The sequence below is a fragment of the Monodon monoceros genome, unplaced genomic scaffold (assembly GCF_005190385.1).
Source record: "Monodon monoceros isolate NGI ecotype Baffin Bay Population unplaced genomic scaffold, NGI_Narwhal_1 Super_Scaffold_14, whole genome shotgun sequence".
Taxonomy (NCBI): domain Eukaryota; kingdom Metazoa; phylum Chordata; class Mammalia; order Artiodactyla; family Monodontidae; genus Monodon; species Monodon monoceros.
This window is the reverse complement of record NW_021703770.1, coordinates 73,665,225-73,684,862: the sequence shown is the minus strand read 5'-3', so window position 1 is coordinate 73,684,862 and position 19,638 is coordinate 73,665,225. Positions and strand designations below refer to the sequence as shown.

The 19,638-nt window shown below is 43.7% G+C and overlaps 1 protein-coding gene across 3 annotated transcripts in view; it reads right to left on the bottom strand.

Annotated features, from left to right (window-relative positions):
- Positions 1-249: 249 nt before the first annotated feature.
- The window catches only part of RB1CC1 (RB1 inducible coiled-coil 1), a 60,213-nt gene continuing 40,824 nt past the window's right edge, over positions 250-19,638 (bottom strand). For 2 of the 3 annotated variants that reach the window (XM_029222603.1, XM_029222605.1), the window contains 9 exons: positions 13,571-13,736; positions 11,116-11,224; positions 10,804-11,032; positions 9,629-9,683; positions 8,573-8,620; positions 6,458-6,516; positions 4,677-4,813; positions 2,370-2,440; positions 250-1,627 (listed from right to left, as the gene is read on the bottom strand). In XM_029222603.1, coding sequence (XP_029078436.1) covers positions 1,550-1,627; positions 2,370-2,440; positions 4,677-4,813; positions 6,458-6,516; positions 8,573-8,620; positions 9,629-9,683; positions 10,804-11,032; positions 11,116-11,224; positions 13,571-13,736 — 952 coding nt within the window. In that variant the 3' untranslated portion in view covers positions 250-1,549. The remainder of the gene's footprint in view (positions 1,628-2,369; positions 2,441-4,676; positions 4,814-6,457; positions 6,517-8,572; positions 8,621-9,628; positions 9,684-10,803; positions 11,033-11,115; positions 11,225-13,570; positions 13,737-19,638) is intronic. The other variant, XM_029222604.1, reaches the window with a different exon arrangement.

Here is a 19,638-nt window from a genome sequence, read left to right as displayed (position 1 = left end):
CTAAGCAACAGAAGCCAACGTTAAAGAGCGACACTCCTGAGATGTCACACGTCAGCCCACAGCCCCACGGCACAATGACCACGTGAAATCTCAAGTCAAACAGGCCCCCGGCAGATTCGTTCAGACCAACCACATCTGCTCAGCAGGACCACTCTGCATATAAAGTTCTTCAGTGCTTTGATATTCTCTGTGAGAAGATGTAATGGAAGGACTGAATAGAAACATGTGAAATCATTTGTTCATTTATTCATTAATATGTTGTCAAATTCAGTTTTCTATACACTATGGTGTTTATTCCATTTTCTGTACTATTAGACATACATATTTAAAAAAATATTTAACTTATTTTTACGAAGAAATTAAATATTTTCTGAAAAAAAGCATCACTTTATTATTGTTCTCTAGCAACAAACCTGAAACAAGTCTCAACCAACTCAACTACTCATTTAAATACCCCTGCTCCGTGGCCACTTAGCTAAAGATCAGCTTCACACAACTCTATTCTACGTAACACTGTTTTACCCTGTTACATAGCATACAGTTAAAGAACATTTTTGTAATAAACATGTTTCTCTTTTGATATGATACAGAACAAGTTTTTCACACTTCCCAGCAATCACTCAAATATATTAAAAATGTATCCTTCTTTAAAAGGCACACACACTTACAGGTTCAAATCTTTATTGTTTTAAAATTCTACATGTCTTTTACAATACAACATTTTGTTATATTTAAATGACCTCTAAATGGTTAATGTACAATGAATATGTTTTTTCTGAAACTGAACCATGAATTACGACTTCATCAATATGATTATTCTAAACAGAATAATAAAGTGTTGGGAAGGTCTGTGTGCTGCTTGAGAAACCATCACTAGCACACTCCTCCCTGTAGAACCCAGGCGACCAATCTGTTCAAAGTGCTTTTGAAGATTGCTGATTATGGCTGATCGTAAAGTCAGTCAATCAAATTAGAGTTCCTTCTTGTTTGGAAACATCAAAGGGCATTAAAAAAATAAACGAAACGATTTGTTTTAGTAATCTACAGAGGCAAACTCAAAATTATGATTATCTGCATGCAGTGACACTCCTTAAATAGTTTTGAAGAATTTATACATTTTATAAAGAATGTGTTAAAGAGTGCAAGTTTTCTGATATTGATTTCACAAAAGGACAAATGCTGGTAATAACAACTAACACTGAATATCTAAGTTCAAGCTAAGGTATATGTAACAGGCAAAGAATATGGCTGATCATAAACCACAGTGCACGGGGTGTGCCCTTTGAGAAAGTGAACTAGTTTGGTCCGCATTTCTAGAGTTACTTGGGTAGAAAAACAAAAACAAAACCATTTTAACTCAGCCAAGGGTTTTGATGAATTTATTGTTCCTAAAATGTAGCCAGGTAGAAAGTAAATGATATACACGAAAGAAGTATGCTGTCGTGTTGACTTGTATATAAAAAGATGGCCTGCTGTTTTTGGAGTGATGAATGAGCACTGTTGGGACAAATCAGAAAAACGTCACAGAATGTCTCAATTTCTTCCAAAATTATACTTTCTTATTCCATGACACAGCTTTCACTCTGTAAAACTTTGTCCCCAAAGGAACTTTAAATCTGTTTTGTGCCTAAGACAGAAAGAAAAGGGTGATTAAACCAAACTACAGAGGTACCATCCTACCACACTATGCCGTGCTCCATCCTTGTGGGAAGAGCGGCGTCTTTATCAAAGGACGCAGATCCGCCCCTCAGCCGATGGGCATATAACAGACGAGCCGCTAATACTGACGGAAGGCTCGGTAAGCACCGCTAAATAACACAGTACAAAGTGAGCCATATGTTATTATTTTAGACATCAAAGAAACCTCAACAACACACAGGTCAAGTTCTATTGCTGTTTTGGCGCACAGGGTCCACAAACGAGCTAGGAAGACTGCTCACTGCTCTGACTCTACAGCACGGACACTGCCGACATCAGTCAGGCGCATTCTGAGCCATCAATATCTCACATTGCCTTTCTTCACTGGGGGTAGCATTATAAAAGTAAGGAAACATCAGCTCTACCTACAAACAGATCAATCACCAGTTATGTTGTGTTCCTTTTTTTGCACATGAAAACACTAGTAATTTAATACTCAGAACAGAAGCTTGTTGTAGTTTTCCCGGATATGTGGATAGCTTGTTGGCCATCTACCTCTACTACTGGACGGTAAATCACATAAATATTCATAAAATTGCTGGTGCAAACTCACACTCATTAAATTCAGGCCTAGTTCAAGTGAATCAGAAGGCCAAGAAGAGCACCGCTCTGCATAAAGCATCCTGAGAATCTTCTTAAACTCCTAGGTCCATGTCCCACGATGGGCTTACCTTTTTGGCCTGACAGTACTCCTTCTCCATCACTTTCCCAAGGACCCATGGTCTTCGAGATGCACCTGGAGCTATGGAATCAGACCATTAAATTCTTTTTGAAAGTACAACTACAATTACTCATGGAAGCGTAACTGCCCGAGTCACAGCAGTTTAATGACACTCTGAGAGTGAAGTCACAGAAACGCAGAGCCACTTATAAAACAAAACGGGATTCGCTTTACTTTTCAACCACTAATTTTGGCTTCACTTACTCATTAAGTGCAGATGGTAAGTCAAACCACAGGACTGACAAAGTTCAAGAAACAAAAACACAATCTGAGTACAAATCATGAACAAATAAATCTAGGAATTCTAAATCAGCTCAGCAATGCCACCTACTGGAAGTGCTAACACATGACCTTTCCTGCTACTGAAAGCAGACCGTGACACAGGCAAAATTTATACTCTAGGTTCAAAGCAAAGCATTGTCTTCTTTTTTTTGGCACCGCAATGCAAACCCAGTCAGTGCACAATAAGTAACAAACAAGGATTAAGGATGAAAGAAAGTCTAAAGGGCAGTACTTGTGTGGAGGGGAGATAAAAAAATGTGGAAGGAGACACGATGAAAAAGCTAGTTCTCACACGGCAAAGTACGTAAGAGATAAATACTCATTCTCTTTTAAAATTCATCGGAAGAGAAGTTGTCATAAAAGAGCTGATTCCAAAAGTATTCGACCAATAAATTATCTGTTAAGGGTAAAGCCTCTGAGAAGCTAAAACTGATTTTTTATTCCATAAACCTTACTTGGCATGATATACAAAAAAGATATCCTGAATAAACCATCTGAAATGAACATACAGATACTACCATGTGATACAAAGATAAAAAAGCTCCTGGACCACAGCATATGGCAAGTCTACTCTAAGGACTAATAGAGCCCTTCAAGGATACTTCACAATTTCTGAAAAGAATCATCTAACACTCATGTCCAAGGAGTGATGAGTCCCCGTCATGGGCATAACAACGCCCTGGTCACCCACACACCCCCAGGGCAAGGGGTCGGTAGGCAGCATTACCCCAACTGGCATCCTGTTCTGTATGTGTGCATGTATGTATGCAGGGAGGGAGGGAGGGAGGGAGGGAGGGACGGACGGAGGAAGAGGAAAAAAGGGGGCCTGAGTTCTGTGGTAAAGTAAGACTATTAAATAAATTCTTTTCTGTGGGACTTGTGAGAGTCTTCACAATGCAAATGCGCGTGGTAGACAGCGAGCGGTTACTGGATGTAAACACTGAGCTCTTCCTGTGCTTAGGAAATGCAGAGTGAAGTAGTTAAAGGGGCAGGATGTCCTGCTTGTGTACAGCTGTGGAGCAGAACATTTAGACGTGCACAGGCAGGGGTAATGCAATGGGGCAGAACGTTAACAGCAGGTGACTGGGCGAAGAGATATCGGGCTTTTTTATACTGTCCTTATTTATGCAACTTTTTTGGTAAATTTAAAAATCATTTTCAAATTAGTCTAAATAAATGAAAACCAAAAAACCTACCAAAAAAATTAAGGAAAAAAAATCAAGTTCATTGTTTTCAAGGTACAAAACCAGTAAATTAAATTGCAGGCTTCTCTTCTCATTTTTCATGGTCACATTCTACATAACCCACCACCAACAGCCATGGTGGCGTGATCGTGTGCGGCCTACTTCAGAGAACGGGCATATGACCATGTTCACAAGTCATTTCAAACAGGAACATCAAACCAAACGGACACACAGTCTTGTTTCTGAATAATTCTATTTAGCCTAAGTATCCCGGGGTACCTATTCTGTTCTTCTTGAGTTCTTTAAAGATTAATGTAATAGATGATAGTAATATACTAACTGTAATTTAGTATACTTTAACAAAGCTTATTGGCTTTTTACAAAAAATTACTGACAAGTTCAATGAAAGAAAAAGGTAGAAACAGGATGATAAATAGGAGAGAAAAGACATCTTATAATTTAAAAGAATTTATTTTTGCCAAAACAAGTAATGCCCTTATAAACAAATGAGCATGTTATATTGAAGCTTAAATAGGTATGAGAATTTTAACAGTGTAAGTAACTCTGCTATTGCTAGAGTATGAGATACTTGACCCAACTGCATCAGCAGAATCCAGGAACAATCATCTGGGTAATGAAGATTTTAGAAAAACAAACAAACAAAAACCTGATAAGGCAGAGTTCCTGCTCACCTATTTAATTCTGACATCATTAGACAACGTGGGAGAAAAATCTTTCATATATTCTCTCCACTCTAGGTTTATCGTTTTGGTTACAGATGTGACACTTACCCCCCTCACCTGGTTTGAGGTCCAGGGCAGGCAGCGACTCTGAGTGCAGGAAGTACAAGGTGGGACTCACGGTGAAGAGCACGTAATTGTCATGGCGCTCATCCAGGATGATGAGGACCAGATCTCCCACCTGAAAACTGAACAAAGGAACGATTTCATTGATCTGAGGAGTCACCCTGATTCTGCAATGTTCAACGAAACATTCAATTAACAATGCAATAGGAAATTTCATACTTACATGCTTTGTTTTTTACTCTACCCAGGCCCTATATACCAGGTCTATGCTGGACACACACAGACGCTCAAAGGCTAACGCGAGCAACCGCCAAAGACCCAAAATTTTTAAATATAAAATTTCCAATAAATCTACTGTTTAAAAGAGCACAACCCAAAACAGGCTTGGGTGAGGGGGAGACAAAGAACACCCATTATAGTGCATCTAGCTATAGAAAGAAGGCATTCATCCTCATCTTTCATTTTACAATAAAAAACATAAATCGGGGAAGCAAACTTAGTCACAGTGGGAAGGAAAGAACTACCTTATACTACTTCTCCGGTCTCCAACTAGTCTCCTCAATGTGAAAGAAAACCCAACTGAACCAGCTGCATGTACTTAGTTAGGCTCAAACAAGTCAACAGCCCGACTCGGGGTGAAGCCAGCAAGGAGGGAGCAGAAGGAGAGAGTAGGTGTGAGCGCCTAGGGTGTCTCAGCTGGTGTCTGTCTCTCCAGGGTCCTTCGGAAGTGTCGTTTGGAATATCAGTTCAAAGTTAACCTAGATCTAAGATAACTTAGTGGGTCCTACACCTAATCATTAACATCACTGGGGAAACTTTAAAAAGTTAACAGTCTATCATCCACTAATTATTTATTCTACACTTAACTGCCTGCCTAAAAAGATGTGACAGGCACTGTTTTGGAGGATAATACCTTAAAAAAGGAAGACAGGGCCTCTCTGAGGCAGTTTTTTTTTTTTTTTTAAGCTCATCTCTCTCTAATCTTTGAAAAACCTTATATTGATTTGACTTGACATACAGCTGGTAGATAAAGACTGATACACCCAGCCCTTCCAAATCACTGAGAAAAGATAAAAGTCTAATGGGAAGTTAAAGATCAGTAACTGGGAGTGCCTGATAACCGGACATATGGTCGACGGATCTATTACGGACAAAACAGAGGGTCTTATTTATTTTTAAGTCAGTCCTGACAAGTAGAGAAGAAATGACCAGTATTCACGAGCTGCTAACAATGCTTTATCAGACACCCTCCTTTCCAGTAGCCCATGCCAAAAACCAATACATTACTATGGGGTAATTTGGTCCTGGAATATTGTCTATTAAGTTATTCAAGTGATAATTTTAACAGTGTATTATGGATTTGTAGCATATCAATAAAATGAAGTCTGAGAAATAAAAATGAAGAAACACTCCAACTTCAAATTGTCAAGATTCTCCAATCTAAAATGAAAAAGACTAAGGTGATAAATGGGATTTAAGAGAGGTGGCACCAGCTGAAAAGGCTTCAGGAATGTATGTGTGATAATTAAAGCTATGATAGGAAGGACTTTGAATACAATCCTAATGTTCCCAAAATAATTTAGAAAAACCTTGCTTTTCAATAAAAAAAAATGTTAACTACGAATGAGTACAAAACACTCAGCTGACTGAACCTGAAGTTGAAAGATTATAGCCATTGAAATACACTTTCATTGACAATTCAATACTACTCAGTTCAGTGTATTATTTTCACAGAAAAGAGCACAAAATACAAATCAAATACTTACTCTCTAATAGCTATCTTTTCCGAATGCCTTGGGGACACGGACGACATGCTCTGAGACATCTAGAAAGAGAACAGTTCACAAAGCTTACACAAGTAACATGTTCTCTCGATGCACTTACTAGGTCCACACTGCAAACGTTTCTTCCAACGTGACACACATTCACGTCTGTGTCCCAGCTTTCAGGGTCCAAACTTCTCTGCTCCATTAATGTTATTCCTTTCCTTCAACAATTACTTTCGGTGGACAAATTTACCTACACTTTTACTTATGTTATTTCTTAATCAGGTTTGGCTGGATTAAAGACTGAATATAGAATTTCATTTATAAATACATATTTAATCCTAAAAAATATCACTAGGAAGGAGACATGTTTTTCGAGAAGAGTTTAAAACCCACTCTTCCGAGCAAGCATGACACAAGGAAGGGGCTGCCCCCCCTGCCCCCCGCCCGTGAGCATCGCAGGGGACACGACGGAACGGGACAGGCTAACTGGTCTGTGGCTGCCTCAGCTCGGCCAGGACTCTCCACTCCTCAGTCAGGCTTCAGCACATTTCTCACAATGTCACATGATACATGGGACACGGGTCTCAAGGCATCCCTCCCAAGCAGCGTGGGCCCAATTATAACCACACAAATCAAGGACAGAAAAAATGGATTTCTCTTTGTTCATAAGTTTAATTCTGACGCTCAGAATTTCTTCCATTTCCCTTTGAACACTACGAAGGGTCTCAATTAATGTTTAAAAACAAAAGAGAAAGAAAACAACAAATACTGACTAGAAAGACCTCGAAGTGTATTCCAACCTGTCTTCAAAATCATCCAAATAGTCTACATGCTGCCAGTGAGAACAAGTTTAATGATCCATTTTTCAGACTGTATTCAACTCTGTTTAGATTTTCTTAAAAAAGCTTGAGCTCTCCACGTATTTGTTACAAACGAGGGCTTAGACGTGAGGGAGCCCTGGCTGAACACAGCCGGCAATCGATAGGAAAGTGTGAGTGACCCGGAGGCGCGGCTCGCGGGGGAGCGGGTGCGCTCTGGACCTGAAGGACCAGGCCCTTTCCCTCGTAAGCCTTTCCCCAGCATCTACTGTGTGCTGTGCACCACCTACTATTCCGGGTGCCAGGAGCACACCTGTGAACAAAGTGCCTAAACCCTCGCCCAGCACAGCGTCCATCCCACTGGGGATGCTGCATGGAGCACACGTGGAGCATGTCTGTTCTGTGCAGCGTCCCCAGTGGCTGCAGGCAACTCCTCCAAGGCTCCTTGAAAAGGGTTTGCTTCACTCACGGGAACAGCAAATAGCCTTCAAAAAATTGTTTTGGTGATAAATTCATGACTGACAGTCTGGCAGAGCCATGGAATTAATACGTAATTTTTGCTGTTCAAGTTCAGAAAGGCAAACGAAAGAAAGCACAGATGTCTCCCTACAAGACACTTTATTTAAAAAAAAACCACTCAACTCTAATCTGTACCTTAAAATTTTTCAAAAGTCCTGAGCACAGGCCTTAAACTGTTCCTATTTCCTCACGAGCTGTCACCATCAGAATTTGAAAAATGAAGCAATTGCTTTATCAAAGCAGGTAAGATTGACTGTAAAGCGGACTCATGGAGCACTCGGCTAGACTCACAGGCTAGAGGAAAGCCAAGGCAATTCAGAGGGCCACGCAGGGTCTCAGGCAAGGTGTCAGGTTCAAACACCTTGAGTTAAAAAAAGAAAGAAAAAAATCCGTGACGGACAGAACGTGCTGATTCCACACACCTCCGGGCGGACACGCCAATGAGAGCCTCGTGAGGAGCCGTTCTGACTACCTGCGCACTTAACCAAGAACCCCAACCTGACATTACAAACACATGTAATTATGCAATCCGAAGAGATTATAGCTTATTAATAATCAGAAAAGACAATCTGGATTTTGCCGGCTGCTTTTAACATCGTAAGACTGAGGCAGTGCATGTGGTCAGGCTTAAGAGTCACCTGTCATCAGTGACCAGCGCAGCTCAATGAAAACTACCAGGAAGGAACTAATCACGCCACACAGCCTTCTGATCTTTATAATGAAATGCAATGCAAACAGTTTAAATGTCAAGATCAACTGGGCGAGAAGACCTTACCAGTCTCTGATTCAACCGCTTGTTTTCTTCTTCTTTCAACTGTAGTGTCTGCAGGGGTGGGAAAGAGAGACCCCTGGTTTATGCTCGAAAATATAGTCTGCGTGCTCAAGTCTGGTTCTACTATAAAAGGTTTGTGGGGACATTCTTTTCTAGGAATCCTTTCCAACTGTCTTATTTACTGGCTTAAAAGAGAATAAGAACAATTTTAGGTTTATTTCCTTAAGCCAAGGATTCTCAAACTTTAATATGCATTAGAACCACTTGTGACCTTGTAAATACGCAGTAGCTATCTGAGATGTATCCCCAGAGGCTCTGTTAGGAGGTCGGGCCCCAGAGGAGGAATCTGCAATTATACTACTCATGCCAGCAGATGCTTCACTAACAAGAGCACACGCGCAAGAGCACAAACCTGTACAATTCTGACTCTGAGTCCTTATCAGACGGTTATCTTGTAGGGAGCTAAAGTGTTAAAAATCTTCAAAGCCTAAGCAATGAAAAGTGGTCTCTGAACAAAGATGTGTAAAGTCTGCAGCTGAGAAGAAACCCCTTATTACCATTTTTTTCTCTTCACTCCAATTAATCACCATAAAAACCCGAACTTTTCTTCATTATTCACATATTCTACTTGTGCCCTATTTTGGAAAATAGTTACTATTTTGTTTTTTGAAATTAGTATGTGAAATTCACACTTCTATCGCATTGCTGAATCCTGAACTGTTCCTGGCCACTTGGATCAGAGATGACAGGACTTCTCGAAAGTAACCACAAAAATAACCGTTAAAAAAGATCTAATTTGGGGAAGTCCCTGGCGGTCCAGTGGTTAGGGCTCAGCACTTTCACGGCCAGGGCCCGGTTTGAGCCCTGGTTGGGGAACTAAGATCCTACAAGCCACGCGGTGCAGACAAAAAAATTAATTTAAAAAAAGAAAAGAAAAAAAAAAAAAACCCTAATCTAAAAACACAAATCAAGTCTGCTTTCAGCGTAAGGTTTACTTCACTGCATCCCGGAGTGAGCGTATTTATTAAACCCTGTGTTCCAAGGAAACGATGCACTTACGCGTTCCAACAGCATTATCCTCCGCCTCTCTTCAGAGAGCGTGTGGGCGTTTTCTCTAAGAGAGAAGAGGGCTTATTTCAGTTTAGGTCTTAAAATTCTGGACGTCACAGTCTCCAATAAGGTTTTGGAAACGTAACTGTTAATACAGAGCACTTTACAGATTTAAGGGTTTGTACTAAATTTTCAGAAGCACCCTGTTTAAATTAGGACACATTTTGATGGTGTAGGATGGTATAAAATTTATACCACAGATCCTGAACCTAGATTGATAAACCTTTTGAAATTATGAGCAAAACTTTGTGCATGCATTTTTCTAGGGATAACGTCTGAAATTTCAAGCTTTCTCCCAGGGACCATTCTTCTTATCCATGTTACAGATAAAACGGTCATTCTTGGGCGGCTTCACCATTAAAACTAGAAACAAACAAAATGCCACAAGTCCTTGAGTGAGCTATAAAACTCAAAGCTTCACTTCATAAAGAACAAACCAAATCTATATAAAGACTACAAAAGTATTCCTACATGTCTACAAAGCGCTAGTCACTGTCATGTGTGAATCTGCCCATCACACTGAGGTAGTCAGAAACTAATCAGAAAAGAAAACAAGAGCGAGCATGCAGGCTTTTATTTCATTCTTTTAAGCTGAGCCGAAACTGACAAGTAAAACCGTAATACGTCTAAAGTGCGCAGCGTGATGGCCTGATACACATGCGCACTGTGGGAGGAGTCCCTCCATCAAGTTAACTAACACACCCATCACCTCACGTCATTTACCCGCCTCTTCGGTGAGAACACCGCCCATGCTCCACCCCAGCCCCTGGCAGCCACTTTCCTGCTCTCTGCTTCCATGAGTTTGACTTCTGATTTTACTTCAGTTTCCACACAGAAGTGACAACTCCCTCCCCACAGCACGGCCTCAGCACGCTGAACGCACCGGCGACCCTAAGGAAGCCCTGCGCCCCTGACGCCATGGCCTCAAGGCCTGGACCCCACTGCAGGGTCCCCGCCCGGCCGCCTACACGCTGTGGTGGCACCTGGGCACGGTATGAAAACGTGCCGAAGTGGATTCCCGCACACCATCAGTGGCGCTATCACAGGCCGTGGCACGGAGAATTCACACGCGCAGCTCTCAGGTCCACGGGCCGCGGCCCCCAGCGAGTAGGACGGGCACTCACCGGACAGACATCGTGCTGGTCTCCAGCGCTGAGTCCGGCCTGCCTTCGCCGAGGGCATCCGGGGCCTCCGCCGGGGGCTCGGGCGCACAGGCCCCATACAGCTCGGGGGCGGCGGCCACCCCCGGGAAGGGGACAGGGCCGCCGCCCCGCAGCCGGCTGACCTCCTCCTCCAGCCTCTTCTTCTCCTCCAGCAAGCGCGCGCGGTCCTCGGACAGGGACTCGATCAAATCTGCAGCCCCGGGCGGACGTGAGCGTTACAATCATTGAGTGTGACACGGAACTAACAACGCTGCATTAGGAAGCGTCACTGACCTTTGTCCCGCTCTTGCTGCTGCATCATGCTTTTCAGCTTGTCACTGAGATCACTGATTATGTTCTCTTTTCTCATTTTCTCTCTTGTTAAAACAGTATTAAAATTGGTCTGGAACAACAGAACGATAACTACTTAAATTATCTGCATGCCACAGGGCAGCCAGAGCTAAAGAAAATACGTCTATTTTTGCACGGTGCGTCTCTATGGGGAGAAGAAAAAGCTAATTCACAAGTGATGTTTATTTTGAAATAAAAATGCCACGCTGTGGTAAACACATTCGATTGTATTTTCCTAGTTCTGTATTAAGATATGTTCCAATTTAATATCTTGAAAATGAACGCTATTTTCACATTATTGTCCACATATTTATTGTCAGAGGAAAAGCATCAGTAAATATGTCTTAAACGTGGGGGAAAGAAATAAAATAACCAACACTTTAACCAGTGCTGTTACATACTTAACTGTTCCTTTTAGTGATCTCCCTGCCTCTGGAATCTTCCTTCTTTCCTTAGCTAAATCTCGATTCCACAGTCACATTTTGGACATGACTGTATCCCATCTCCTCCTCTCATCTGGATATCTGCTGGTTTATAATGGCTGGACCTGCCACTCCTCGACTTCTAGGAAAGCCTTCTCACTGCGGATCTCATACATACCAGCTGCCTGCAGAGATCCCATGAGCCAATTTCCACAATTAAGAGTCAAAGATCCTCCAATCAATCATTAATGCCAATGATGCTAGAAACAGAGACATTTAACAAGAACGTGGCATTCTTGGGCCAAAATTAGTGAATTTGTTAAATACTGAGTTAAACTCATCTCTAGCCAGAAAGCAGACAGGAAGGTCCCCTCAAAAAGAATATTTATGATATGCCTTTGTATTAAACCATTGCTCTGTATCATTTATGGTAGAAAATTAACAAATACTTATAATAGTACATTAGTTACTTTGTTTTCATAACCTCTGGCTGTTTCTGCAATATCAAATGGATTTTCAGAAAAGTTAACACAATTTATAATACACATATTAGAAACAAGACTAGCTAATGTAAGAGCCAACTAGGCCCAAGGAGCCCTTGTAAAGCTAGTTACAAATCAACTCAAGTAACTACCACTTGACATCCAAACACCACTTAAAATTGGCAGGTACCTTAGGAGTCACCTCCCCTCTCGTTTGACAGCTATTAAAAGAAGAACTACATTTGGATCAGATGGCTGGCAGCTTTCCACGCTGGTCTCCATCTTACTTCATCCCCCCTTAAGGCTGGAAGTCTGCAGTTGCACAGGCTCACAGGAGCACAGAGACAGGCAGCAAGAAAGCGGGAGAGAAAGACCTAGCTCACGGAGGAGGAGACATGAAAGAATGCACAACTTCAGACTTCTAAAAACAGACCTGAATGGCCTCTTCACTTTAAACCTGGTGGCTCCTCCCAGCCCTGGGCAGTTCATTTCCCTGGTTTCCGTGAAGCGCACTCTGTTTCTGGTTACTCTTTCTCATTCCCCCTTTTCCAGGCTCCTCTGTCTTTCCCCAGGCCTTAACATTTAAAGTTCCTAAGTGTTTGGAGCTTTACTTCTACATTTTCTTTCTGTTCTGTGGTTGACATTTTTTTTTTAACTCTAAAAAGACAACAAGAAAAGGAAAACTGCACCACACCACATTAAATGTGCACGTTAACTGTAACATGCCTACCAGTCTCAGAAACGTATTCCTCGGGATAAAAAAGGATGTCGTGCTACCCCTGGCCTGACTTACACCTGCTCTCACACCGGTCTGGTCTGGCAGCCCTCGCTCTGCCCCACGCCCCAGCCAGCGATCCCGATTACGTAGAAATCCAACCGCGTCGCTCCTTTATTTCCTCTCCCACTGCCGCCCAGCACCTTAGCTGATGTAATGCTCCCTCACAGGGCATCTTGACCCTCAGTGGACTGGCCGCTGCTGACCTCACAAGCGTCAGCTCTCACCACTGATCCACATTGATAAGGGAATCACCAAAGTTCAACAGTATTCCACCATAACCTACCGCCAGCCTATCACATGGATAAGAATTATCAGCATGTAATTTAGAACAAAATTTTAGAGCTTAGAAAAAAAAATTCAAATATCATCTACGCAGTAGTACAAACACTTTCATTTGCAAAAAAACCAAACTGATGTGAAGAGGTTAAATGATGTTTACGAGATCACATAGGTAGCTAGGGAACAGAATTTACATTTCCTCCTTTCTAATCTAGCACTGCTTCATTCTGAAGCACCTATGTGACATAATGACCGTTAAAAAGAAAATGCTTCTATCACGAAGAAGATATTTAATAATAAATACCATCAGGATCAGTGTGGGGAAATCACATTTAAGATATAAGAAACCTCAGCTACACAAAGAAAATTTACTTGTTAATGTATGTTCATCTCCTCTAGACCTAAAATGAATGCAGTAAGGTGGGAGACCTACAAACCTGTTGTTCAGCAATCAAAGATGTTCGCACATTCTGCATTTCTTCGTTTTTTCTTTTCTCCTGCTCTTCAAGTTGTTCTAGAAACTTAGCTTTTTCTTCCTGGAGCTTTTCCTGAAGTTCAGCGACTAGGCTTGAAGAATCTTCTTTGGTAGATTCAATGGTATGACTTTAAAAATTAAATACAGCATTAATTTTTTCAAAATTACACAGAACTAACACAACATTGTAAATCAACTATACTTCAATAACTTTTTTTTTTTTTTTTTTTTTTTTTTGGCGGTACGCGGGCCTCTCACTGCTGTGGCCTCTCCCGTTGCGGGGCACAGGCTCCAGATGCGCAGGCTCAGCGGCCATGGCTCACGGGCCCAGCCGCTCCGCGGCATGTGGGATCTTCCCGGACCAGGACACGAACCCGTGTCCCCTGCATCGGCAGGCAGACTCTCAACCATAAAATTTTTTTAAAAAAGTAACCAAATGTATTTTAAGTACAATGTAAAGTCACTGAAGAATTTTGTCTAGAAAGAATGACATATAGTGAATTTAGATTTTTAAAAGACTGTTGTAAAGATCCTGGTCAGAACACTGGGGCATGTCTGCATGAGAGGTTTCAGCTGACACAGGACGCTAAGTAATAAGAATCCTGTAGGAGTGCAATTGTGCGCTCACATCACGTGTGCGTGCACAGGCGGGAAGGACCTTCCTTCCTAGGTGCCCTGCACCTGTGCGCTGCCCAGTGCACCGAGGGGAGTGCTGTTTCTATTTCAGGGTCAGTGCTATGCAAGGATGAGGCAGGAAGGACAGTTCAGGCACAAGGACGTTCAGACACTACTGACTCTGTAAACACACGGTCATCCCCGACACCCAGGATGAGCACCCGTGACATCAGCACAGGGTATATGCTGACCCACAAGGTGAACACTTTGGCAGTAAAAACAAAGAAAGGAGAGCTTACGGGGCTTCCCTGGTGGCGCAGTGGCTAAGAATCTGCCTGCCAGTGCAGGGGACACGGGGTCGATTCCTGGTCCAGGAAGATCCCACCTGCCGCGGCGCAACTAAGCCTGTGCACCACAACTACTGAGCCTGCACGCCACAACTACTGAGCCTGAGTGCCACAACTACTGAAGCCCGTGCGCCTAGAACCTGTGCTCCGCAACAAGAGAAGCCACCGCAATGAGAAGCCCACGCGCCACAAGGAAGAGCAGCCCCCGCTCGCCGCAACTAGAGAAAGCCCGCGCGCGGCAACGAAGACCCAACGCAGCCAAAAAAAAAAACAACAAAAAAAAGAGCTTTTAACACAAAGAATGATCAAGAACCATGCTGTGCTGGGGCAGGGCTTCTCGTGGCTTTATGGGCGGCCCTCCTTATCCTTGGGTTCCGCATCCACGGATTCAACCAAGCACGAGTTGAAAATATCCCAGAAAGTCCCAGGAAGCAAACCTTGAATTTGCCTGAGGGCTGGCAACTATTTACACAGCACCTGCATTGTTAGGTATTACAGGTGATCTAGAGATGCTCTGACGTGCACAGGAGGTTATATGCAAACACCGCACCACTCTATACAAGCTGACTTGGGCTTCGGCGGGTTCTGGTATTTGGGGGAGGTCCTGGAACCAATCCCCATGGCATCGAGGGACTGTTATTATTAGTCTGACCCAAAGTACACACTGTGTCACACTGCTGGAGGCTCCCATAGAAAACGCTCCAGATTACCACCAGCCCCATCATTCAGCTTCAGTTTGCAGGATTCTAAGGCCCCAAACGGCTCTGACCTCAGGGGGCATTAACCCTAGCAAACTGAGTGGTAAGTAAGAGCTGAATATTTTAAGTAGTGTTTTTAACAGCATCACTGGTGGGCTTCCTCTGGGGAATTAAGAGCCATGTTTGTGTTGTGTGGGGAGAAGACATAAAAAAGGGTTCCAGTATCTCACAATTTAGTTAAAGCTGTTTCTGATCCAGCAGTACTACCATGGAAATCTAAGAAATTTATCAATAAAGGTTGCCCTCCCCCAAAAGAGAAACTTACACAACCCTATCTTTCCATATATTAATTTAAAACCTTAAAAAGGCCCTGAACTTAAAACTGAAGGAAGCAAGGTATATCTGTTACCAGCTGGGAACGTCATCCCATCACACAGAACCTGAAACAGAGCAACTCTGGTTCCCCCACGTCCATGAACCAGTGTGTGCGAGCAAAGCTATTACACCCAGTGCTCCTAGTAACTAGGAAACCTGCACTGAACACACACCAGAGTGGCCTCTCCCCCATCAGTGACTGTATTAGATTTGGGCCTAGTAACTGAGTGGTTGATCGTGGGTTTTTAAAAACTCTTCTGAGATCACAGAATAAGAGATTCGAAACGACACCCTATTCCAGTGTTCCCGTCCCCAGGCAGACCCACAGCAACTGCTCCTGGACACACGCCTATGAGCGGCACGGGAGGCAGGCTTCCCGACACATGCAAACCACACACACGTGTCCTGCATGCGTGTTCCGTGTACACGGGGTGTGAGAAAGCCCTTGCCCTCAACTCTCAAAATAATATATACTACTGACTTCATTTTTCCCAGTGATATGGAGAAAAGCTACCCACTTTTAATTCTGCATTTCCTTAATCCCAAGTAGACGGAGCAGCTATTTGCATCCTGGCTGGCTGTCTCCTGTCTTCTCTGATCTGTCGATTCACATCCTCTGCCCATTTTTCTCATGGATCGTTTGCCCTTTTCTCTCCGATCTGCGGGACCTCTCTGACATTACAGACATAATTAATACTCCCATTTGTATCTCGCCAACGTTTCTCCCAGGCAGGTGGCCTCTCAACGCTGCTGCTGGCAGATGGACAACCGGCCGAGTGGGGGCGGCTGGGAGAGGAGCTGGCCCGGGGGGCCGTCACATCAGCACCACTCCCTTCAAGTCTCCTCACTCCTTTTCAAGGGTTTCCTCTGTGCGACGGCAGCCGAGAACGACACTATCCAGAATCCCCTTCCCAGGAAGCTCTGGTTTCAAGTTTGGCAACAAAAAGTTACCTGCATGAAGGAGTGCTAAAGAGTCTATCACTCCAGAGGGGGCTGTGACCAGACAGGAGGGCAGTGAGGGTCACAAGGGGTTTCCTGGGTCGACGTCGCAGTAGACACCTGGCAGCAATCTCCAAAGAATCTGTAACGGTTTCCTGACGAGCCACCAGCTTTGTACTTAAGGTGACTGTGAACCTACCAGTTCCCAGCCCTTCAGCAGCAACGCTTACCCTTCGCTCCGCCAGCCCTCCCCAAATTCATACAAGTTCTAAACCTAGTATTAAACCCTTTATTCTTGGAATACTTAAAAGAGGTTCTATTTTTCTAAGCTCATACCAGACAGATACAAATACGACCCTAGGGGAGAAAACCATCAAGACAGGGACCCGGAACTGATTCTCTGACCGGCTCCAACCGGAAGGCAGCAACCACCTTGGCGCCAGGGCAATGGGCGCTCCAGTGGAGCCAGGCCCCCACTGCAGAACCGGACAGCTGTGTCTTCCGGGAGCGAGAGTCTGGAGACATCCAGCGGAGCCCCCAGTGCCCACCAAGCTCCCCTGCCCCCTTCCCTGGAGAGATCAGGATCACCTTCCTGAGGTCACTTCTCAGTTAAGCTGATCTTCCTTCTCGACAACCTCTCCCACCATTTCACTACTACCAGACCCAGCGCGGCTTTCAAATCCCCAGATCCCAGGGGAGCTAAAAATCTAACCAAGGAGAAAATACAATTGCAAGATTTTCTTCATTTATTTTGGCAGAATCATAGGAAGTATGTACACGGAGGGATCCAATGAGAGTTAGAACAGGAAGAATCAGGCCAAAATTTGCGTGGATGTAAAGACCAGAGATTCTAGATTCAATATTAGCTATTATCAGTGTGCTATGGTGATTGCCTGAAACGTGGACCTAACGGGTAAACCACGGCCTGCGGGCCAGATCCGGCCTGTGACCTGTTGAGTTTCACCGGAGCACAGCCGCGCCTGTTCGTTCATCTCTCTCACTCCTCTTGATACAACAGCGAAGCTAAGTAGCTCAGAGACCACTTAGCCCACAAAGCCTAGAATGCTGAAAAGGAAGCCTTCACAGAAACTGCCAACTGGTTCTCTATACCAGTGACTCTCAAAGGGTGATCCACAGAACCTGCAGGTAACTAAAACACTGTCAAGGGATCACTAAGGTCAGAACTACTCACACGATGACGCCAAGATGCTGTCTTTTTCTCCCTGCTGGCATCGCACAGATGATAAAACTGTTGACCCCTTAATGCAGAGACAGTAGCACCCACTATACTCTCAATCAGTGTATCCGGCACTTCCAGGCGCTCCAACTGAAGGCAGGTTTACTCTGGAATATCCTTCATGCAGTAACATTATTAATATTACTGGATCCTGACCACTGAGCCTACGTCTTTTAATCCTCTGTGTGACAAAACGAGAAGTACCTACGAAGCCCTTCTGCATCACGAGGTACGTCTGTCTCACGGCAAAGCACCTGCACAGCCGTTCTGTGTGCGCCGAAGGAGCACCTTCTTTCATGGTGCGCTACCTCTATTTGAAAAATGACAAGCTTTGGTTATTTAGACTTGCGTTTTTGATAGGTGTTTACTCAAAAATGATCAACATTACTTCAATGAATAAGTGACATAATTTGTTACCACTGACAAAATGTGACACTTTAAAAAGAAACTAAAATCTTGGGCTTTATTATATACCCCCTGGTAGGGCCCAGAGAATGCTCCTTCACCAAGGCTTTCAGAAACACCACCCCAAAGGCTCTGCAGGGCGCCTGCAGGACAGGGAGAGTGGCGGGACAAGCCAGTAAAATTCAACGAGCTTCACGGGCAGGACAGGTTCTGGAGGAGAGAGGCCGACCAGCACCACTTAACCAGATGCAGGACGTGGTGCCCTCACAGGCAGCAGAGCCAGAGCAACCGAAAGTCTGACCCAGAAGAACCTCTGGCAGTGGCTGTCACTAGGGCTCTAACAGAATGGGCCGATAAAGGCTTTTAAACTGACTTTTAAAAAACCCAGCAGCTGGCGTTCAGAGATCTAACTTCCAGAGAATCGCCATCTTTCACCCAATTCCAAGACCTGAGTCAGTCACCAACTACAATGCCAAAATTTTATACAGAGTTTTCTTTCTAACCTTCAAAGAGACCCACGGCCATTTTCCAGGCTGAGTGTGTATTCAAGGAAGGTAATTAATCAACTTTTGAGGGAATCCTGAGCACTGGCTCTCACGTGACTCTAATGCCGCTGTGGTCCACCAGGACACCACTGACAACCATACACGAGAGACGCGTCCTTCCATCCAGGACCTGAAATGGAACAGATGTAAAAGCAACTGTTGGCGAATCACTGCTGGTCCCCCTACTGATGGAACGAGGACCATTACGGCAGAAAGAGCCATAAAATCCCTGAAACACAGAGATGTCTACCACAATCTCGCTCAACTTAAGTATGCGTCCTGTCGGAAACATATAAAAACAAGCAACGGGTTATCATAATTTAATCAGGTAGTGACTCCGATAAAACTGCTATTTCATACATAACCTCTTCACTGGAGCAAATGAACAAGACCACTACTACCTGACATGTAGCTACTGATTCGGTGATTTCTTCCCCCTTTATTCTTATTAGTACAGACCAGGGATAAACACACTTTTCTCTGTAAAGTGTAAAGACACCTTACAGTGTAAAGACTGTATAGACAAATACTGAATAGTATAAATGTTACTCAGACAATCTCCGTCACAGCTACTCAACTCTGCTGAAAGCAGCCACAAAGCAGAAATGGCCTCTCTGTGAGCCAATACAGCTGTGTTTACAAAACCAGGCTGTGGGCTGGATTCCCACAGGCCACAGACTATCAATCCCGGGTAGAGACCACAGGAAGCAGTGTGATTTCACCAATAGGGACCGCAATCGACTCTGTCTTATCCAGGATTAGATCAACTCTCCGGTCCTCTGTTGAAGTCTCGTTGGCAGGCATTATCGATCTTCCTGCTATCCCTCAAGAAATCACACTAATGCAACCCACTTATGGCAACATGCTCC